Raw genomic sequence first — 25,048 nt, 5'->3', positions numbered from 1 at the left:
GAGAGATTTTATTTCATTTTTCTTATACTGTATATATTTAGATCAAGGGAATGAAAATAGGGCTTTTAAGACAAAAGTTGGTATCACAACTATTACTTGCCTTTTATGTGCTTTAATGTGGTAGTGCACATATGCATGTACAGACCGACAATAAAATACTCGGTTTAAAAATGTGCAAAGTTATAGCATCAAACAAAAGTATTGTATTGTACTGAAGCTATTTTAAAGGATGCAAAATAATATTTACTAATTAGGACATGTTCTAAAATATTTTAAATAGTAAGCTTTACATGTATTTGTTTTCTATAACAAAATATAAAATTTTAAAAAATGAAGAAAAATGAAAAGGTTGGCACGATTATATGGATATTTATATGGATATTATATTACAGTGTAATATTTCTCATACTGATATTATAGTATCTTTATTTATATGAAATCTATTTAATCTCTATGGAGATTTGCTTACTGCAGATGAGGAAAAGATATAAAGCTAAGAACAAGCCACAAGTCTTAACTGTACCCTATAAATTACCTCAATACACCCTAATATTATGAAAGAAGCTAAAGGAATGAATTGTCTTTTTAATTATCAAAATACACTCGGCTTTTGAAAATTAACTTGCAATCAGAATAGTACAATATTTGAATATCTACACTATAGTAAGAAATAGGCAGATTTTGTTGACAACTGATACTATTCTAATGAAAATGAAAACCAAGTGGAAGACACATACTATGCTAGGGTGCATCTCAGAGAAATAATTGCCATTAATCAGGCAGTGACTAATTAAATAAGATAATTGAAATAAAAACCTGGCCATTTTCTGCTAATTGGTTTCATACATCGACTGCTAATTAACCTCTTGAAAGAGTAAGCCACAACCATACATAAGCATGTGTGTGCCTGTCTAGATTGTTGTAGGCATGAAACAGACTTGTAAATAAAACCGTGGAACTCGTAACGTAAACTTTTTAGCGCAGTTTATCTTTATGCAACTCTATTGAAAAGAAAACCAGCTGGGGGGGAAAATCAGAAAACAAAGATTCATGCTATTTAGAGGACTTAAATTTCATTTGGTTTGGATTGGGCTGTTACATATACTACTTTTTTCTAAGTCCAACATTTTTCTTTAAAGAAATAGCATACAGAAAGACAAGTAGGTGTGAAAGCAACTGCCATTTTATTTATGAGAATGACATCCAGACACAGTAACAGATTCTTTTCAAAGCCCATTTTGACCCCTTAGGCACTTTCCACCAGGTCTGGCTTATTTCTGGTATGGACCCAGGCTAAGACATTTGATTGATAGACCATAAATTATAAGTTGGTGAAAGCTGCATCCCTTACTGCATTTTTATATCTAAGTTCTTCATTTCTACAGGAATAGGAAAGACACTTGAAAAAATAAAATTGCCACCGTGTTATAAAATTGGTCATAAGTCATATAAATATTAGCCTTTTTGAATATACTATGAAGCTTATAAATAGAAGCTGTAGCCAATAATAGTTTTCCTTATATATGCACTGGCTTATTAACATTCTGTATGATTACATTTCATACTAAATCTTCAAAAGAAGAATGTTAAGTTATATTATCAGCTTTGCTCATGAGTCCTGCAGCAAGGCAACCGTTCACACAAATTATTCCTTTTCATTAATTTGCATAAGCTCCAACAGCAGTCAAGATAGAAAAATGGTTATAACTGTTCCTGGTTTCAGATGGTTTTTGGCAATTGCTTATATTCTTTCTATGATTTGAATAACTTGTCCAGGTGTTGCTTCAATATAGTTCTCTTACTTGTTTTGGGGGAGGAATATCTTTTTCCCACTTATAACAGTCAAATAAATTATAATATAAATCAATATTTGTATCCTGATGGCATCATGTATCCTGATTGAAATAAAATCTTATTTGTAAACTGAATGTTCATTAGACTGTATCAATGCAACATGGTCTCCACTGTTGTATTATTCTTAGTTCCAAGCATAAGTTAAATTACAAGCTTGTGACACTTTATATTTCACCCAAATCCATATTTTTGTCCATAATCTGAAATAACAATGAAAAAGAAATCAGAAAATATGATTTGAATGAGATCAAAATATAAACATGAAGAAAATGATTAATCTAAACTGCTTTTGATAAATTTTGCTTTTATTTTTCTTAGATTATTAGAATAATTACCCTTAACATTTGAAAACAGTTTCTCATTGCATAAATATTTAAGACAAATAACTATCATTGAAAACATACTTTGAAAAAAAACAAGCAATTTTAGATTCACTAGATGCAGTTATCACTTCAACATGTATTTGTTTTTCCTAGAAAAAAATATAGTATGTGAAGGATCCTTCCATATTCATTTTATTACAGTTCACATCCTAGATTTTATTCTTCTTAAGTGAGACTAATCTTATTAGTCATAATCATAAGTATTGTGTCATAAATAACAATCATATATAACATGGAAAAGAATTTTTCTCTATAGAGAAACAGGGAAAATATCTCATTCCAGTTTCTCAACCATAGTGAAAAATTATCGTTTATTTAATCTGCACTAGCCAGAGAATTGGAATGTTCACACAAAAACCATCAGTGTATAATATTCTAAAGAACAGTGTAAAATCAATGGAAAGATACAAAATATAATATATAAGCCATATAATAAAAATAAAAGCAACAAACTCAGGAGAACACCTTTTAGAAAATCCATACTCCCATTTTAGATATAGATGATCTTGTATGCCTCCCCCTCTGTTTAGACAGGCCTGTTCAATTTTGACATAGATGGACTCTTTGACCCCTCACTGACCCCAGTTTAGAGCCCATTTATGTCAAAATTGAACAACCTTCTCTCAACAGAGGGAAGGGATATGACATCATCTATCTCCAACACAGTCTACAACACAGTCCTTTCAACAATTCCAAGAAAGTTCCACAACTATTTGCGCTATTCAGGTGACCCTGACAACACAGATAAACTTCCAGGGGGCCTCAACAGCTCTCTAAAAGAATGCAAATGACCAGATGTCTGCAAGAGGCATAAATCCTTTCATTCCCTACCATCCGGAGCTGAAGAATGAGAGTCACAGCTAAAGAAGCTTCTTGGATAAGAAGTGAAACATCTTCAAAGAAAAACAAGAAAGTCCAGTTGCCTCTTGAAAAAGCACCTTTGGGACATTTCTGGCTTTTTGAAAGAGTTTGAATAGCTGGCTTTTGGCCGGGGGACCCAATGAGGACTGTTTGTGTCATACTGGAGGTGGCTGATAGACTGAGATAAGACTCCACCTCCATCCCATGTACATCTTGCTCTGTTCCTTCCCATCTTTGATGATATTTAATCATTTTTAATTTTAATATGTATTTTAATATTTTATCTTATTGTTTTTACTTAGTTGTAAGCTGCCTAGAGTTGCCCCTTGTGGAGATGAATGGCATAAAAAATAAATAATGACATCCCTATACTTTACCTCTTTAATCAGCAGCTGTAGTCTCTTCCAAATTAGCTTTTGCATAACTCAAAGGCAGATGGAGACCCACAACTGGGCCAACAACACTCAACCATGAAATAATGTAGTTTGTATGCCTACAAAGAAAAAAGAAAATGCACATTTCTATTTAGAGGAACAGTAATGAAATATTCCAAGTACCTTTGAAAGTTGGGCACTATTTTTATTAAAGTGTTATGACATGCAGCTTATAAAAAAGAGCATTTTGTAAAACAATTTTCATTATTGGCAATTCTAACTTTCCGGTACAGCATATTTTGAGATAGATACAGTTGTTAGACATCTCTGCAGAGTATTAATTAATTGCAAGAGATACCACCATAAACTCTTTTAGTTGGTGATTGTGAAATCATTTTACTACAATTGTTTATACTTTAAATTAAGTATAAGAAGACAATTCAACTCGCGAGGGGGGTGTTTCTAAAAAAAAATCTGTTTTAAATAAGAAAAGCTACAAATATTGTAAATGAAATTCAACAGATCTGAATCATACAGGGAACCTGTAATGTAATAAAAGCACAAAGTCACATATTACTGAAAGCTCTTTTGGAAAGGAATGTTGGAAACATTGTTTAAAGACCATAGAACTGGACTTTGATGAATTTTAAAAAGCATCAAGTTATTTGTAAAGTAACCCAAGTAAGTGGACAACCCGACACTGATCTGAGAGTATAGCTTATTTTCTTCTCACATTTCTCTATTTTAGGCATTCAATTGAATTTTTTAGTATTTGAGAAACATGAGAAAGCTTAAATTCTCATCCCTGAACAGCAGTAGGACTGAACTGCTACCTGCAAAAATAACAAAGAGAGGAATTGTAGTTGGTGGCTCCCTACTATCAGAGCCAGATTATAGTCAAACACATCTCTTGAACCCTAAGAAAACAGACTTTAATCAATACAAAGCAATACTAGGTGGCAGACAAAGAAAATGGGAAGATGCTCAAAACACAATTGTAACTAAATTTAACAAAGAAAAAGAAAAACATCAGAAGCCAATTTAGCTTCATAAAAATGTTAGTGGCAATCTGGAAAAAAGACATATATAGCAGGTAAGGACATTAAGTGAGGCCACTAAGGAAAAATGTGTACTAGTATTCTAGATTTGTAGAAATAATGCCAAGGAAAGAAAGGTCAGAATGTGTTAAACCAGCAAAGAACAGAAAGCAAAAATCGAGCTGCTCAAACTAAAGAACAATAACAACAACAACAAAGAAACAGTATCTAGTTAGTCCTTGACTTACAATCATTCTTCAGCAACTGTTTGAAGTTATGACGGTGGAACTAAATGAACTATGTAACTATAAGAATTATAACAATAAGTTTAGGAATTAGCACCTTATTTTGTAACCTCCCCCCCCCCAGCTATAGGAAACATGGATGGTCTTAGGCAATAGTTCATCATCAAAAATACACTATTGATTTTTTTCATGAAATATTTAAGGTTGGGTTTGAGAATGTACACTGGTATTACTCACTTTTTTTGTTTATGTAAATTGGATAATACTGAAGACATGAATTCATTTGTCCTGCAGGGATGAAGTACAAAGAAAGGCTGACCAAGTAATGGATGTTCCTGAAAAAAGATAATCTGGTTAACAGTGTAAATGCATTTTTAGTATACAAGGGTCCTCATCCCTGAGCCCGGACCCACTAGTAGGCTGCAACCCAATCAGAACTGGGCTGCGCGAGTGGTGGGCAAGAGCGTGTGCGCAGCTCTACTTGCATGAACAGCAGGGGCTTGTGTGAGTGGCAGGCACATGTGCAAGATGTGGGTACTTGCACTCACATGCGAAGCTCCACCACTCACACGGAACCATCCTCTCTTCCTCCATCTGCCAGGCTGCCAAGCCGGAAAGATTGCGGACCGTTAATCTAACAAGCCTGATGCATGAATCTATAAATAAATGAAAATAGCATAAACTATCTTCATTTATTTAACTACAGAAGTATCAATATGATTAAATAACAAAATTTAAATAACTATAACTGTATACAAATTGTAGTTATAATGATAACATTCATAAAATACTGCATTTAACTTAAAATGTACCATAAAAATATTATTCTTAAAATATTAGACATATGAAAAAATTATTTAGCATTTGAACATTAAGGATGTTTAACAAGATTATAAGCTCATGGTAAATTCCAAATACACAACATTCTAAATCATTTTAAAAAAATATCACACAAGAAAATAGTGCCAGGACAGGGGTTGGGCAGGATAAAATGCATAAAATGTTAAAATAAGAATAATTACGAATTTCCAAGCTACGTTTTTTTCCTTCTCTTTGTATTAGCAAAAGGATTTGCAGAGATGAATAAATTTAACTCTGAATATAAATGATTTACTGTTCTTTTTCAGTCCAGACCTACTGCTAAGTGCTAAACCAATATTGGTGTTATCGAAATTGTATTAGTCATTATTGGGCTTGGCAATCAGAATTTACATTTGGCTCATAAACATTTTGATTATATTCTTGTCGTTTCGTAGCACTAACAAAATAAACTTTGCTACTTTGTCACAATCTTTTTCGCATACTTTTTTCAAACTGGACCCCCAAAAAACATAACAGCGAGAAATATAATTTAACTGAGAAATGAGAATAAAAAATATAACTATAATCATATATTTAAGAAGAATTTAATGTATTTAAGATAATCTTAGCTATATATATATGATTATTATTTTTACATTTACCAGCTTACATTAGCATCAGACTATTGCATGTTCTTTTTCTATAAATCAAATGCTCTTTTATTTTTGGAGATATAAACACACTCATTTTCATATCTGTCTTATGCTATCCGGAAATGGTCATATATGATTTTCTAGATGTTCATGAATTTCAATTCTCAACTTGACTAGAAATTAAAATTTTCTTATCCTATAGCTCTATATTTAAACTCTGAAACTCTGATTTTGGAAATTAACAATTCAGTCAGTGTAACAAATTTATCATCTTTAATTTTGTGCAAAATATAATATAACAATGAATTTATAAGGATATGCAAAAATATACATTGAAACTATAACATTTACCGAACTGAAGATAGAAGAATATTAAATATGTTTTAGGTTCCTTTTATTTCAATCCTGTAGATCGCAACTAGAAATTCATGCAAAGATATTACCATCTGTTACTCATATAAATGAACTGATGTCATTTTTCATTATGAAATAAGTGCCAAACTGGGGAAAAAAACTTTACTATTGCATCAGGAAAACTTAAAAGACTTGTTGCAAAGACAGATTTCTGGAAAAGAGCCAAATCTTGAAACTGGCAATAAAATTTGTATTATCAAAATTTCATCCATTATCTATTATTAACTATGTATTAACAAATGAATGTCAACTTTTAGTGAAAAAATAGAGAGACCTTTTGTAGGTTGATATACCCCCAACCTTCTTCAGGTCTTCTAAAGATACACATACTGCCACGATAATAAAATCCATCCATCTTGATACTGGTTCAGAGGTGGGTTGCTGCCAGTTCAGCCTGGTTCAGCTGAACTGGTAGTGGAATGCAGGCCTGGGTCTCAGAAGCGGCAGTGATGCAGTCCTGCCATACCCCCAAAATGGTTCCCTCGTTGCCGCTTGACCACCACCATTTTGGATTTTAGTGACTGTACATGTGCAGTTCACTATAAATTGTTCTGCGCATGCCAGCAAAACAATTTACATTGAATAGCGCACACAGGCACATTGAGTGGATTGCAAACTGGCAGTAATGCCGGCAGGAACCCACCCATCTACTGGTTGTTTTCCCTTTATTTTCACATTTGCTATTATGATAGTTTTCTCTGGAGAGAGGTCTTTTTATAATGTATCTAAAATATGATAATTTGTCATTTGTGTCTTGAGTGAGAAATTTGGACTAATTTTTGTTTCCTACGTTACCCATATACTCTCAGAATCTCCTCCATCATAAAAGTTCAAACGCATCAATAGTCTATCAAACTTCTTCAAAAACCCACTTTGCTATTATACAGTCTTGCAGGCAAAACCATTGCTTGTGTAAGTTTGATCTTTGTAAGTATAGACAGAAGACAGCATCTGAGTAACATTTTATGTTTTCATATGAAGCATTAGTGTGTATTTGTTTGGTGCTACTTCTTTTACTCTTAACAGTCCATCCAAAAGAGCATGACATGTCCTTTCTCTAATACTACAAATACAACTAAACAGCCAGTGTGTTGTAGTAGTTAAATTATCAATCTGCTTGTTTCAAACTGGCACCATTCAAATGTGCTGAAGCAGAGTTCCCTTGTCCCTAACTAGCCTGTGCTGACTGGAGATAAAGTTATTGTCTAACATGCTTAGATGCTGCCAGGTTGGAAAAGAATGGTCTCTTCTGTTCTTGTAGAAAGAAATTAATTTGCAGGAATCAAAACATATACAGTGTGATGGCCCATGCTATCAGCCGGATTCCCATGTTTAGAGAAGTATTATGTGGTAAAAAATTGAGCTATCCTAAATATTTGATGCTGTTTCCCTCTTAAATGGCTCACCCCCTACCAATTCTTTAATATCCTTTTCTCCCTCCATGCACCAATAGCTCTTCAAATAGCTCTGGAAGCAACTCTTTATACTTTGGTTTTGCCAAAACTATGAGACTGAGAATCAAAGAAACAAACAACAGCACAGGAAATAGGAAAGAAACTGATTTAAAAGTTCCAAAGTACAGAACTGAAAAACAACTATATGAAATTTTTATTATTATGTGTGTCAGGCAAGTTCAAGAATTCTCCCCACACACAAATGGTAAAATTTGGTTTCCATATGACAGATTTGCGTATACGTTACAGAAAGGAAAGATGACTCACACTGATCCATATACAGTAAACACAAACCCATTTAAATGGGGAAAAATAGTCATAATTTAATCTTTTTGTGAGTGAAATTGCTATTTCAGTAGCTCAACTCCTGATTAATATCTATCTGAAATTTGGCTGAGGCAATCCAATATCTTGAAACAAAAAAATATTTTGTGGACAGGAATAAATATATCAAATATGATGCTTTCTTCTAGAATTTTTTGTTTCTACAAAGTGGATAATGTCATGTAAATCAAAAAGGCCTTCTTATAATGCCTGTTCACTATGTGTTTGTAAACTTGGTTCTCTCGATATATTCATTCTCCCATTCATATTACCCCTTCCAATTTCCATGGCTTTTTAAACAAAAGTTTTGACTTAATTTTATTGCTCAAAATCTTTTAATATGAATGGATCAGATTTTTTTTAATTAAATGATAATTTCATCTTCATGCAGCAATCCAAACAGAGTAAATAGACAAACAACAGCTCTGATATTTAAAAAAACAGAGTTTTTATTGATGCGTGATTTGGTTTCTAAAACATGTACTTTGAACATGTGAGGGTATAAGTTTCTTTTGGCAATGTACTAAATCTAGGGAAGAGTTTATTTTTTCTGGTTTCATATTATTTATCCTTGTTTTATCTGACCAAATACAATATTTCTACTAAATCATTTCCATTAGACATCAATGCAAATGTATATTAATTATTCTTTTTTTCACCTCCTGAGAAAGCAATCGTTATTCCCCCCATAACCGGACCTTTCCATTGAGGTTATACAACTTTAAAGAGTAAGCTTACAGTAAGATAATGCCTAAAATAATATGTGAAATATAATACATGTCAAATTTCAATTAACAACAAATGTCACTTTTGGGTAATGGATACCGCAAGGTAATTAGTTCTGGATAGCTGGTATTGTATGTTTTACTTCTCTTCCCCCAAACAGCAGGTATTTTGTTATCGGTACATTTCCTGTAACAGCACCATTTATTTTCCCTGTCATAACTGGAACTTCTCCAGTGGTAATGGCTTCTATTTTCTCCAGTGCTACATTAAACTGCCTTGGAGCATTCATCATAGCATTTATGGCCACTCCATTTCTCCTGCAGTGGAAAGGGACTGTTGTCCAAAACATCCTGTCTCATCCAGTTTGCATGATGTAGCTTTGATGAAAATCATTCACAGAGGTATGCCAAGCTTTTATCAAGGGCAGCAGAAAATGGTTGTACTTGAACTTGCTTTTAGTACCCCAAGTATCTCATCTGTTCTTCAGGCTGAGGAATTGGGAGGGGAGGGTATTTAATTAGAATTACTGAAAACATTAAATTATAATTTAGTTAAATTAAAATAGTCACACCTTTCATTTATTTAAATCAATCAAATGATCACACTGACAAATTTCCAAATAGTACAATGTAGCTTCATTAATAAAGGATAGAGCAGAACAATTAATTCCTGTGATTTGGATATTGTGTTTAATATATATTTAAATGCATTAGCATTTTTAGCAAACGCATAATAGTGCTGGTTCATTTTCAGTTTTTGATCCACTAAGACAAGAGTCCTCAAACTTTTTAAACAGGCGGCCAATTCATAGTCCCTCAGACTGTTGGCGGGGGACAGACCGGCTGGGTGGGATTGGCTAGGTGATTTTGATGGGGGTGGGTAGGTGATCATGTGACTGAGTAGGCATGGCCAATTTAGCAGTCCATTAAACAATACACACAAATTAAACTTTAATTTGTTTTGCTCCTGGGCGTGTTTTATTTGCTTTTGTTTGCATGTTGCTCTTTTGGTTAACTTTTCTTTTTTTAGATCATTTTTTAAGTTGTTTAGGAGTCTAGTGATCCACTTCAGGAAACTCAGTTTTACAGCAATTCTTCTCAGTCCCAAGGAGCTTACAATCAATCTCTCTCTCTCTCTCTCTCTTGTCTCTCTCTTTCGATCCCTCTCTCTATTTCTTTCTATCTCTGTCTGTCTGTCTGTCTGTCTCTCTCTCTCCCTCTCTCTCTCTCTGTCCCCTGAGGAGGGAAAGGAATCCCTGAACTGGTGCTGGATGGTAGGAATCTGATGTCTAGAAATTGATGAGCACCATGCCAAAAATCAGCTGGCCGACAGGGAGGAGGGGCAATCCCTTGGTCTCCCCAAAAGTAACACATTTCTTGTTGCTTGAAGAAGACTAGTCGGGCCAGCAGGTGGGCGAGCAGGCAGCCCTCGTCCTCCAATCCAGTCCTACTGTAGCAGTCTGCTGGCCACACAGAGGCCCCAGGAGGCCTCCTCGCACCCTGTTTTTGGCTGGCAGAGTGCTTCTGGAAGCCGGGAAGCCCAAAAACGGGGCATGCAGAGGCCTCCCAGTGCCTCCGTGCGCTTTGTTTTTGACCTCCCCGGCCTCCAGAAGCATTTTACCAGCCAAAAACATTGACCTTACCTTCCAGTTCCAGACCGCGGGGTTCGCAAAGGTAAATCCTGCGCTCGGCAAAGGCAAGGCTGTCTTGCCCACATTGACAAGGGTCAATGTGGGCAAGACAGCCTTGTGATCCAACACAGGCCAGATGAATGGCTTTGGCAGGACGTATCCAGCCTGTGGGCCATAGTTTGAGGACTCCTGCACTAGGATAAAGTTTTCATAGTGTTGGAACATGAATCTGGAGCAAGAGACAATAGGTCCTGCTCTTTTTTCTATGTAACATTTCTTACTTGTACATTTGTTTTTGTTTTCTACGTATACAATTTTGCACTCATCTCAATTCATTCTATTTCTTTTAGCCCACTTTTTCCCAATATATAAAGACTGTTTTGAATATCTGTCTTCCACAGTATTAGCTAATCTATCCAAGTTTGCCTCATCTGCCTATCTGACAAGCATCCACTTCCCTACTTTATCCAAATCATTAATGAAAATAACAAACCAAGGTTGATCCTTGAGACATCCCACTTGATACCCCTCTCCAATTATGAGAATCCATTAATATGCATTCTTTCAGTAGGAGTATTGAGCCATAATTAATGTATCCACTTAATTACTATGTCATCTAGCCCACACTTAACCAGTTTGCTAATCAGCATGACAAGATATTTTATCAAATGTTTTGCTAAAATCAAAATATACAATTTATGTCTACAGCATTCCCACAAACTGCTAAGGAAGTTATTCCATTGAAACATGAAATAAAATTTGCCTGGCAGATTTATTTTGGACAAAGATGTGGTAACTTTTATTAATCAATGTTTCTTAATGTTTCTATTCCCCTGTACTTCTTGACCAGGATTTCTGATAAAGTTTCAACCAGACTATCCAGTACGGTAAGTACTTCTGAATGCAATTCAGTTAGTTCTAGAGATTCAGTCAGAGGAAATAAATATTTACTCTCAATCTTTAATTTTGTTTGTTCTTCTTATTTCCTTTAGACCACTGTTTCCCAATCTCAGCAATTTTAAGATGTGCATACTTTAATTCTCAGAACTCCCCAGCTAGCATGGGAGTTGAAGTCCTCACAGCTTAAAAGTTACTGAGATTGAAAAATACTTTTCTAGACTATGGAAATTCTTAGTCATCCTGCTCATGGTTGTCCCAAAGGTGTTTTTTCAAAAGGCAACTGGACTTGTTTTTACTGAATTGAAATGAAGAAGCTTCTTGGATGAAAAGTGAAATGTCTTTAAAAGAAAACAAAGCCCAGTTACCTTTTGAAAAAGAACCTTTGAGACAGCTCTAGCCTGATTAAAAACTTAAGTACAAATGTTCTTCAATTTACAACCATATGAGCTTGTGGGTCATTGCCATGATTGTTAAGTGAAACCATTGTTCATTATAGGCCCTTTTTTGCCAGAAATTGGAAGTAGAGTCTGGTTTCCGGGGGGGGGGGGGTCGTCATAAATTGTGGTCACATGATTTTGAGATACTGTAAATGTAGGTCAGTTGCTGAGCACCAAAAATGTGGTCATGTGATTGGGAGGTCAGTTATCAAAACTTTATATCCATATGGTAAGTTCCTTTTTCAAGTCCATCAGAACTTTGAATGACTGCTAAGCAGCCAGTCATGGTTAAAGACTACCTGTAGCACTCATATAATGCCAGCTCTTGAACAAGAGATGCCACATGGGTTGAAAAAGATGCTGATGCAGATCAGGGAAGATACGGAGGGACACAAGATTCCTCCCTGCTCCTCCCACTCTTCCTTCCCCCTTCCATTCCCAGCAGACAGTTAAGTGGCTGCCACTGAGTGGGAGAGGGAGTGAGGAATTGTAAAACTGATTGGGAAACTGTCATAGAACATTGAAAATGAAGATAATGTGAACACAACAGCAGCCAGTAGCACTAAAATAGTCATAACTTTCTCAAATTTCATGGGTCCTGGATTTTGGATGCATTCTATACATTAGTTCATTTGCAGTATCTTGGTTTTAAAATTGTTGCCCTATGATGCATCATTTTTCCAAGTTAAAAGATCACAACGAGGGGAATTTTAGTAATATATAGATATAGATATATAAATATTATACTGATATAATCTGGATTGATAATATTTTTGATAATAATACATCTAAAGAATCTTTTTGTTTTTCACATTCTTCTCAAGATTCAGTCATTTTGTGACTTAGCGGTATACACTATTGAACTCCTCGCTGGTTTTAAGTTCCTTCTTCCATGGACATAGACATACAGTTGCAAGAAAAAGTATGTGAACCCCTTGGGATTACATGGAGTTTTGCATGAATTGGTCATAAAATGTGCTCTGAACTTCATCTAAGTCACAACAATAGACAAACACAGTCTGCTGAAAATAATACTACACAAACATTAGATGTTGCCATGGTTTAATTGCACATAACATGTAAACATTCACAGTGCAGGGAGGAAAAAGTATGTGAGCCCCTAGCCTAATGACATCTCCAAGAGCTAATTGGAGCCAGGAGTGAGCCAACCTTGACTCCAATCAGTGTGATGATATTGGATGTGTTGCTGACAGCTGTTCTGCCCTTTAAAAACAGACACCTGTTGTGGGGTTACTGGTTTCAAGAAGCACTGTCTGATGTGAACCATGCCTCGCAGAAAAGAGCTCTCAGAAGACCTACGATCAAGAATTGTTGACTTGCATGAATCTGGAAAGGGTTACAAAAGTATCTCCAAAAGCCTTGATGTTCATGTGTCCACGGTAAGACAGACTGTCTACAAATGGAGAAAGTTTAGCACTCTTGCTACTCTCCCTAGGTGTGGTCGTCCTGTAAAAATGACTGCAAGAGCACAGTGCAGAATACTTCATGAGGTAAAGAAGAATCCTAGAGTGTCAGCTAAAGACCTATAGAAATCTCTGGCACATGCTAACATTTTTGTTGACACATCTACAATAAGGAAAACATTAAACAAGAATGGAGTACATGGGAGGACACCACGGAGAAGCCATTGCTGTCCAAAAAATAATAATATTGCAGCACGTTTGAAGTTTGCAAAAGAGCACTTGGATGTTCCACAGCACTACTGGCAAAATATACTGTGGACAGATGAAACCAAAATTGAGTTGTTTGGGAAAAACACACAATACTATGTGTGGAGAAAAAAAGGCACAGCACACCAACATCAAAACCTCATCCCCACTGTAAAACATGGCAGAGGAAGCATCATGGTTTGGTGCTGCTTTGCTGCCTCAGGGCCTGGATGGATTGTTGTCATTGATGGGAAAATGAATTCCAGAGTTTATCAAGACATTTTGCAGGAAAACGTACGACCATCTGTCTGCCAACTGAAGCTCCGCAGGGGATGGGTGATACAACAGGACAATGACCCAAAGCATACAAGTAAGTCAACACAAAAATGGCTTCAACAGCACAGAATACGCCCTCTGGAGTGGCCCAGTCAGAGTCCTGACCTCAACCCGATTGAAATGCTGTGGCATGACCTTAAGATAGGGATTCACACCAGACATCCCAAGAATATTGCTACACTGAAACAGTTTTTTGAAGAGGAGTGGTCCACAATTATTCCAGATCGTTGTGCAGGTCTGATCTGCAACTACAAGAAACGTTTGGTTGAGGTTATTGCTGCCAAAGGAGGGTCAACCAGTTATTAAGTCCAAGGGTTCACATACTTTTTCCTCCCTGCACTGTGAATGTTTACATGTTATGTGCAATTAAACCATGGCAACATCTAATGTTTGTGTAGTATTATTTGCAGCAGACTGTGTTTTTCTATTGTTGTGACTTAGATGAAGTTCAGAGCACATTTTATGACCAATTCATTCAAAACTCCACGTAATCCCAAGGGGTTCACATACTTTTTCTTGCAATTGTGCTTCCATGCAATGGCATGTTATACGATAGGATACCATAGGCATAATAGAAATTTGCCTAGAATTCCCAAAAAGAGAGGTCCCTAAATCACACTTTCAGAAAATTGATTCTGTAATTCCAGCATTTCTGCCCAGCCAAACACTTTGCTCTGTCAGGTGGGTCCAGGTTTTCCTAATCAACAGGGGGCCTCAGTTTAGCACAGCCTTTGTGTACCTGAGCAACTCTGACATGTGTTCTACAGTTATTATTTGAATTTCTAATGGCCCAACAGCTAGTAAGAGATTCATCTGCACTTGTGATCTCACTATATTTTCTGCATACAAAAAGGGGAGCCCAAATGCAAAATCAGTGTATATGTATATGCAAAATATTAAATATGACAGAATTAAAGTTATAGAATTATATTTCTCTGTGATTTATTGTGATTATCTTATTTAATCATGTAGGAACATATTGAGGACTAGCTCTACATCTCTTCCAGTCTCATTTACAACCCAATATACTAGGGAGTTTTCTTTGGTGCTTCTTTCTGTGGGTTCAGCTACTATATCTCTTTGCCCTGTCTCCCAATGTGATTTCCACATATGATTGATTACATGTAGGATCATGTCCTTCAGTTGCCTCTGCTCATTCAAGACATGCTAGCTCATCATTCATCCAGAATTCCAGAAATATACATTCAATATTTCTGAAGCTGTGTTTTAATTAATGTTATGGAGCAACATCATTATAACATCATTTTAAAAACCAAACTTCATAGACTTTCTATTACCACTGCCTTTCTTTCTGTAATCTTTCTTAGTTTAATCATTCTTCTAAGGCAGAATGAACATACTCTGTCATTACAATCCATGAGTGGTCAAAAACAATGATGACTAAATTATTAAATGTGTAACAGTAGTTAAATAATTGGACTTTGAAAGATTGGTTTTTATTCATAATTAACTGGCGCTATAGAGAACAATTGTGTTAGGCACACTGTTGTAGAAAACAAAATCCCACAAACAGATGAAGGTAAATTATAACTCTGTAGCTTATAACAGAACAAGAACAATTAGTAGTGCTAGAAACTACTTTTCCAGAAACAGCATAAAGTATTATCAATATATGCTAATAACATGATAGAACTTTATGTGATTGTTGCAGATATATATTTTACATCATTATGCTGCGCTAACTTTACTAAGTAATCCTATTGTCTTATTTTATCCATCGTTGCAAAGTTATGATAATTTTAGAACATATTTTAAATTGACTTATTAAGATAATATGCAAACGTAGTAAAAAGTTGGTAACTGATTAATTTTATTTTGGCAAGTGCTGAAAAATATATCGTCTGTTTATTTTTCAAAAATAATGAGTGCCAATTCTAATGACAAAAATTGGTCTGCCAATTTTTCAGTTTAAACTCTGGAACTCCAGTTTTCTCTAAAAAGTGGAAGCAATTATACATTTGAGTCATAATTAATAGGCACACTTCATTGTACTATTTTTTTCTTAGTGTTGTTGAATCTATGCAGCACTTTTTAAGTGGCTGGCAAATTTTGCTTCTTAAGAGAAGTTCATGTAATATCTTCTAAAGAGAAAACAGCACAAATAAAGAAAAAAGAAGAGTTAAAGAACTATTATATTTACCTCATTATGTCATGATCTTTTTAATGTGAACACCGATAATTTTTAAAACTGTACTCATTTTACTAAAGAAAGTATGGTTCATCTTAACAAAATATTCCTGACAGCAAAGAACTATATTGTATGTTAAATATTCACATGAATTGTATTGGTAGTATAGGACAGAACAGGGTTTTTCAGACTATGGAATCTGCTCATTTTAAAAACATTCCCAGAATGCCTGATCTAAAGGAAAATCGCTATTGACACAAAATTGGCTATATTCAAATTAACTTCTTTTTTAATCCCATATTCTCCCCCAATCAAGTTATTGAAGAACCACAGGATTCCTTATAGTAGTTTGACCAGATTCTTTATCTCTCAATTTAGTTTTTACATAGAAAAAAATTGTACAAATCAGAAGTTGAGAAAATGTGTCAGTTACAATAATAGGGAAGAAAGTGAATCCAGGATAAATTTAGATTCAAAATACAAATTAGCTCAAAGGATCTCCTGGAAAGTGTAAAAAATAAGAATTAAAGGATGAATTTAGTCTCGGAATTTCCTCCTTAGAAACATGTAGTTTCAAGGAGGATACAGTTATTGTTTATTTTTCTTTTACAATAGTTTTGTTGCAACAGGTCAAACAAGAAAAAAGTTCTGGAACTTCTTTAAAATGTTACCTCATTGTAAGTCGTCCAGAGTCACTTCATGATGAAGTGGGCAGGAAATAAGTTTAATAAATAACAATAAATAATTTTAAGGATAATCAAAATGGTTGTCTATAATGATACTATAGAATAAATGCTCCACTATAAAGTATATCTGTGTGTTTCTCTCTCTGTGGATATTAAGTATGGCAGACTTTGATAAACATGACTTCACCAGGAACATTGTATGTAATGGCTGGTTAGCATCACTCTTCCAAGCAGTAAACTCTGCTGGAAAATAATTGTTGAATCTATTTGAGTTTTCATGCACAAATCCCATTAGTTTATGTGCATTCCTTTTCCAGTTTAGAATTTAGACATTAAGATTTACTGTACGATAACTTTCCCAGGAAAGAAATTGTAAGGATAATAATCTGCCCTGCTAGCCCTCCAGCAACTGGCGTTCAGTGCAGGGATGAAATTCAGCAGACTCTCACAGGTTCTGGAGAACTGGTAGCAGAAATTTTGAGTAGTTCAGAGAACCGGCAAAAACCAGCTCTGGCTGGCCCCAGAATGGGGAGGGAATGAAGATTTTGCAGTATCCTTCCCCTGCCACCCCCACAGAACCGGTAGTAAAATTTGGATTTCACCACTGATTCAGTGGTATAGTGTACATACATATAGATACCCTGTTTTCTGTTATATCTAATAGCTATTTAAAAAGATAAACACTTCCTTAAGTTGAGTCTAACCTTCTAGAGGACATGGCTGCCTCAGCGTTTTGAAGACGGGCACTTCATTCACATCAACATCCCTGCAAAGCATCTCTTCAAGTTCCTTTATTATTAGGTATTGATTAGTGTATATTTCATGAACTACCAATGACATATTTATATAATCCATAATGAAAGTACAATCTATTAGCTTTCCTGTTCAGTAATTTATTAAAGCTGCTTCCTAAGGATTTGTAAAAATTATCTAGAATAAAAACCTAGCAAGAGAGTTGACATAAAATTATAAATTGGTTATGTTTTAGGTTCATCATGCTCTTAGTGAATCAATCATTAAATACATTAAATGTTTCTTTTTTCTTAAATAACATTATATTCAGTGAATTATCTATATCTTCTATTCTGATCTGCTAGAAAGGTGAACAGGTTATTTAAAGCAGACTATGCAAGCCATAGCCATGCTTTCCATGTACATATCTAATTCACGCAATAAACAAAGTGTTGGTATAGCTTAAATTTATCAAGCATCATCAAAATTTTCATGATATATTAAGGATTGCAGCAGCACACCTAAAACTCACCTGCAGTATAAGGAATGCATTTCCCAAGTCAGACCCAGCAATTCCCATGCTAGACAGAACTATTATGCCAACACTGAGCAGGTGCCTCTCAATCAGAAGGCCACAAAGACAAAAAACTCATTTTCTTTGATTCAGAAAAACATGAGAAAAAGACCTAGAATTTAAATATAGAGCTCTAACATATACTGTAGCTATCGATTTTTATGCATTGTAGGTGGCACATGTCTAGATATTTGGTTTAATTCTTGCTGCAATAAAACAACTAACCTAGCTTGTTACCCGTATGAGTTTCCATTATAAACAGTATATGAATATGGGTTAAGTGTCTGGAGAGTCGAGATTTATTGCCACTTTTGGCATGAAGTCCTACGTACAAGGCTTAAGGCTCTCAGTTTGACCTTTAATATCCCAAATAACGAACAAAAGGAAAACTTTTAGCACAATTGCTCAGTTGAAGGTGTTTTAAACCCTTAATTGGGATGCTGGCAAACCCCATGCTGAAACGAACTTTGAAATTTTGTTCTTGTTGTTGTCATCATAGTTCTCCAGAATTTTAAAATGAAAACAGTAGCAAAAATAGATACATGAAAATGACTCTCAGTTGAGTTACATTTATACAACTGCTTCACAAATATTCAAACTACATGTTGAAAATCTGTGGCCTCAAGAATTTTTTAAAATCCACTCCTTGATTTCCAGGAGTGATATTATAGTAGAAAGCTTCAATCAGAACAGAACAGCCCAATTTTGGATATATTGGTATCTATGGCCTCATCCAGGGACGCGGTGGCTCAGTGGCTAAGACACTGAGCTTGTCATTCGAAAAGTTGTCAATTCGGTGGTTCTTATCCTAGTGCCGCATAACCGAATGAGCTCCTGTTACTTGTAAAAATGTAACTAGAAAAAATAGGAACCATCTTTGGTGGAGAGGTAACAGCGTTCCGTGCACCTTCGGCGTTTAGTCATACTGGCCACATAACCATGGAGATATCTTCAGACAGCACTGGCTATTCGGCTTTGTGACAGAGATGAGCACTGCCCCCTAGAGTTGGGAACGACTAGCACATATGTGCGAGGGGAACCTTTACCTTTACCTTATGGCCTCATCAGACTTAAATCGCAAATTTGTTCATGGAAATATAAAAGATAAATTGAAACTAATTCAGCATATTTGTACTTTTGTCTTGCAGTTTTTACAGCACAAATGATTTTCCAGAAGTTCTAGCCAGTGCACTATAGCAACTTTTGATAACAATTGATCAGGCATTTAATGAGAAATCTTAACAACTGTCTCTTGGGGTACACTATACACAAATTTTCTTTCTAACATCCTGCAGCATGTCCAGAAAAATGTCTATGAATAGCTGTCTACACAGATTCTTTAAGATGCAAGTATAAGATTTAAACTCACTCTATCATGAATCCACTTTGTATGGATTCATGATAAGTAACAGCCTTGCAGGCAACAGCCTTAGCACTGTTACTTCAGAAACAATTTTGAGTCTGCTTCTTTAAAAAAAGAGTATTATGAACATCCTTGACATTTTAGAAATAATTTATTGATTTTTTGCTCAATACTGCCATAAATTAAATGATGTAATGGATAGCACTGTTATAGTACTAGAAAAACATGCCTTTCGGATTCTTAACCACAGACTGAAAAAGAGTATCAGCTGGATTAATGTTAAAAAGTCCAGTTTGATGCTAATTTATACACATCAGCAAAATGAGGTAGTGCTGAAATAGCTTCCAGAATCATTAGGGATATAAGCCTACAGTAAGATGCTTTTCAGGAGGCTTACCAAAAGGATTTTTTAAATTTGCCAAAAATGAAAACCTGAAACTTTCTACATGGAAAGTATTTGCCCTCCTACAAGGTCATTCATTCTCCTTGTTCAATATTTGTTTCTGGCCATGTCACCTTTCATTAACCTATCCACTATATAAAACATATCAAGGTTGGCTATGCTATTAAGCAATTATGAAACTGATAGTCAACAATCTGGTGGATGCTACATTTGAAAAATCTATTTTGCAGTGTATAATCTTCATGTGAATATATACCGTATTTTCTGAGTATAAGATGCAACAAGATTTTGAAGAGGTAAATTAAAAAAAAAAGTTTTTGCACTCTGCAGACCTCCCAAAAACGGCCCGTTTTTTGTGAAAACGGGTCCGTTTTTTGTCAAAAAAAGGGCATGCATAGCCTTTAGAAGGCTTGCCCTCCCTAAACCCCAGGAGCACTCTGGAAGCCTCCTAAAGGCTCTGCACAGCCATTTTTGCACAGGGGATGGGGTTTCGGGAGGCCAAAAATGCTGTATTCAGTGTATAAGACGCACCCAGATTTTCACCCTCTTTTTTGAGGGAAAAGGTGTGTCTTATATTCCAAAAAATACGGTACATGCCTTTTTGTATATCAAACATAACCATTATAACAAAAACTTTCCTCTAGTCAAAGATGAATTATTGGGTACTGAGTTATCCTTTGGGATGTTTGCAGAAATACTACAATATTTAGGCCACTGTTCTCAGAGAGAAAAATAAGAACTGAAAACAGGAGATGGTTCTATTGGCAGCTATTCCTCAAGACGCTCCTGGTTGAAAGACTTAATATTTTGCCTTGGTTCTAGATTTAGAACTTTGACTACCAAACCCACCAGGGTTTTCTGTGGCTAACTCAAGCACTGGAGTCTTGAAAACGGTGAACAGAATATCCTAGATATATTTTTGACAGAATTATCTGATAGAAATTTAACATCTCATTTGTAATAGTACAATCAGACTGCTTATATGTACTTTCCTCTTTTCCCTTACGATGCTTCAGTTAGTTCAATGCAGAATGCAAAATACTTTCAGCCAAAGTAATTGGGTGTATGCCAGCTGAATCCCACATATCAGTATAACTGAATCACCTTGAAACATCTTGTGCTTCAGCCTAACTGCATCTGGCATATAAAATGTGGGAAGAAATAAATGAGGGATGTGCACGGCTTTAGATCTGAAGCCAAGAAATGCTTTGTAGGGTGAGCAGGGGGTTTGTGCCATACCTTCTGGCATTTTTCTTCAGAAGTGGCATCTTTTTCTAGACTTGCACAATACCGCACAACCTTAGGAAAGTATTTGTTTTGCATTAAGGAATTGCTGACAGCATGCCCACGCCCACTCCAAAGCATCCTGTCAGCATTCCTTAATTCAAACTTTATTTTCATGGGATCCTGCACTAGAAAAAGATGCAGCCTCCTAAGGTGGTACATGAGGCATTTGGAAATTAAAGATTATCATTTTTTTTCTCCAAATGATCTGTCAAAATTAGGTTAAGCCTTTGTCAGATTACTGTACTTATAAAGTTTATTAACTGGTTTATTTTGAATGATTCTTACATTGACTGCATTACTAATTGTTTGTTATTTGGACTAGTAACAATATCTTTTTCTCTAAAATTCATTCTTCAAATAAATAATTCTATATAAGTGACAGAAATAGGTAACCTGTTGCGTAATCGTATCCCATGGTCCTTGCAAGAGGCGATCCCTATAGCATTCATGCACACTTTTCCATATTTCCTCTAATGTTAAAGGTTTTCCATCTGCAAAAAGAAATCCACATAATTTATTGTGAGAAGTTGTTTATAAGACCTCTGTAAATATATATTTTATATTTAAAATGTACATGATTGAAAACAAACAAAATTAACAGTGATGATGACATTAATTCTTCTTCTAAAAGAACCACAATAATAATGTCAGGATGTTTGTTTGTATACAGACAAAGAAATTAGAATGTCCAACCTTATTAATCATTGTTTGGTAACTTATGTTACTTTAAATGATATGATGGCTGCTCTCAACCAGATTTTCTGTGCAATATTGATTATGCCATCACTCCTAGATCAGCTTTGTTTAATAAAATAAAGCTCCTGTATTGAAACAAATGTATGATCTGTTTTTGACAAATGAGAGAATATTTTGATTTTTTTTCCAATAACTGTCATTATCATGGCATTTATCAGGTGTCAGAAGGACATTATACTGTGATAAATAGTCTTATTCCATTGACATTTTCATCTTCATGAAATAAACAAGATTTATTTCTCCAATTAACATTTGAATGTCATATTTAGATAGAACTCGAAATCACGTTGCCATCAGATTCAGTTTTTTTAACATACTGAAAATGGAGGGCAACATTCTGTTTACTATTTAGCAACGCTAAAGTCAAGTACAAAACCAATATAAGAGTTGGGGTTAGGAAAACTAATATCTGTATAGGAAAATTGGAATGTGTTACAACAAAAAATAAGTTCAAAAAAACTGGTGGTTTAGTTATCAAGTTACTAATACAAAGAAAACAACCAAAACAAGTTTTTGGTTATGCTCTTTATCCACCGTTTAATTACTACTGTTCAGAAATCTGGTCTTCCAAGTTCCCAAAAACTTCCATCTTCCATCTAGAGTTTTTCCATTTTCCTATTCCAGTCTTGAGATGCTTATGTATTTCTTTTCATTTTGTTTTAGAATTTACTTAATAATTGTGAGATTATCAAGAGTACTTTTATGGATATTTTTTAACTTTGCAGTCTTTCTTGCTATTCACATTTCCTGTTTTGAAAAAGGCCCATTGTGGGAGTTTCCTCAAGATGTCTCCTTTGGGATTTAATTGAATCATAGGAAATTAAGGCCGTTGAAGACTGCTGGAAAGATGATTATACATTGAAAGAAAGATTGTCAACATATTCTCTTTGACCACTTCATAAAACAAAGTAAGTACAAGAGTTTCATGAGAATTTTTCTGCAACTTTCTTTTTGTAATAAAAAAGGCAAGTGGGTTAAAGCAAATGCGGAAGAAGTTTTGTTGCACAGCACTCGTTTTAATAGGAAATGCCAAACATAAAATGAGATCTGATTCCTACTGCGAAACTTCCATTTTACATCTGTCATGACTGGCTTCCTTCCAGACATTAAGTAAAACAAATTTGCTTAGATAAATATGAGTATCTGTTATTGATATGGTAATACACAATTTCAATTTCATGTTTTAATTGCTATTCTGTTTCAAGTATTCTTTGTCTGATTGAATTGGCCCTATTCTAGAATGAAGTCTTTATAAATATAGAAAAGCAACTACACAAATTGGTATTATTGCATTTGTTGCTGAGTGACATGTTTGGATAAAGGCCTTGTCTTCAAATGGCTAAAAGCTTGCAAAGTCTATCCATCTGTTTGCAAAACTCTTCAATGAACCAGAAGACAGAGCCTGTTTCAAAGTTGCTGCCTCTTTTAATGCAGGCTGCTGCCATAGCATTACTATCACACAATTAAATGGGGAAAGAGCACTTTTTATCATATAGAGTTATAGTTTTTACTTCCAACTTTTAACTAATAGTTTTAAAATTAATTCCAATTAGTTGGAATTTTAATTTGAAAAGAGCAAATTTGGAATGAAGTGGTAGAGTTCAAAAGAATCTTTAGATTAATATTTAACATTTGAAGATCTGTGAAATGTGGTTAAATAATAATGTTCTTATTGATTTTAATATCTTTCAAGGAAAATGTTTCAGCAACACGTTTATGAACCTTTTAATGATAAAATTGCTGCCACAAAAGTCATTTCTATGTAGAAAATTAAGACAAAATATTTGCAACTTCATTTTCTTGCAAGAAGAGTTATTCATCAGTTCTGATAACTATTCATAACAAAAAAAGAGACACATCTCATATGAAACTGACCTAAAAAGAAATGCTATCCATGTGTTATACAAAAAATAGAACGATCTCTGAGATGTCATAGCTGTAATTTACTTTACTATAAAGTACACAAAGTGCTGCCTGAATCCCACAATTTGTTGATAATGAAATATGAATCATGTACTAGGAATAATGTTCATATATGGAAGAAAAAACAGTTAGCAATATAAAAATAATTATTTCTCCTAATATTTTTAACAGACAAGATGTTAGTACAGGTAGTCCTTGACTTACAACCATAGTTGAGCCCAAAATGTCTGTTGCTAAGTGATACAGTGGTTAAGCGAGCTTTCCTCCATTTTGTCACCTTTCTTGCCCCAGTTGTTGAATGAATCATCACGGTTAAGTGAATTTGGCTTCCCCATTGATTTTGCTGGTTAGAAGGTCGCAAAAGGGGATCACATGACCCCAGAACATTGCAACCATCATAAATATGAATCGGTTGTCAAGCCCTTGAGTTTTGATCATATGACCATGGTGATGCTACACAGGTGATTAAGTGTGAAAAAATGTCATAAGTTGCTTTTTTCAGTGCCATTGTAACCAACTTGAATAGTCACTAAATGAACTGTGTAAATTGAGGACTACCTGTACTAAAGATAAAGAAATTAAGACTTCATTTTTTAAAAAAATGAAAGATAATTAATAATATTCACATTAGAGAAACTTTACATTGGATGAATATTCACAATGCAAGATATAATGTACCAATCACAGTATTGACATATCACAAACTCTAATTTAATATCAGTGACTGAATGAGATATATTTCTGTGCAAGATTCTAAATAATCACAAGTAGAAAACATTTAACATTGGAAAGAAATGTGGTATTAAATTCTTTTTTTATTAACACTATATAAGCTTTATTTTCTATCTACACATTTCATGTACTGATAAAACAAGTTTAAGATTATATCAACAAATCCAACTAAGTAAGTTATTTCCAAATTATTGTAACAAACTCAACTAAATAATGAAAGAGTTAGTGTTCTCAACTAACTCTGCCCATTGAAGACATTACCCATTTCTTAATTTGAATGATTCTATTACTATTTAGATTTATCTCAAAAGAAAGACATTGTGTGTATTACAACTCTGCAACAT

The 25,048-nt window shown here is 34.7% G+C and overlaps 1 protein-coding gene across 1 annotated transcript in view; it reads right to left on the bottom strand.

Annotated features, from left to right (window-relative positions):
* Positions 1–1,161: 1,161 nt before the first annotated feature.
* The window catches only part of ATG10 (autophagy related 10), a 110,983-nt gene continuing 87,096 nt past the window's right edge, over positions 1,162–25,048 (bottom strand). Inside the window, exons 5-8 of the mRNA XM_087715687.1 lie at positions 21,687–21,784; positions 4,992–5,089; positions 3,476–3,591; positions 1,162–2,054 (exon numbers count right to left, since the gene is read on the bottom strand). Of these exons, the coding sequence (XP_087571813.1) occupies positions 3,480–3,591; positions 4,992–5,089; positions 21,687–21,784 (308 nt within the window). The 3' untranslated portion in view covers positions 1,162–2,054; positions 3,476–3,479. The remainder of the gene's footprint in view (positions 2,055–3,475; positions 3,592–4,991; positions 5,090–21,686; positions 21,785–25,048) is intronic.

The sequence above is a fragment of the Thamnophis sirtalis genome, unplaced genomic scaffold (assembly GCF_051295495.1).
Source record: "Thamnophis sirtalis isolate CommonGarterSnake01/CBP01778 unplaced genomic scaffold, rThaSir2_p1.2 scaffold_5, whole genome shotgun sequence".
Taxonomy (NCBI): Eukaryota; Metazoa; Chordata; class Lepidosauria; order Squamata; family Natricidae; genus Thamnophis; species Thamnophis sirtalis.
This window is presented reverse-complemented; position numbering and strand designations above follow the sequence as displayed.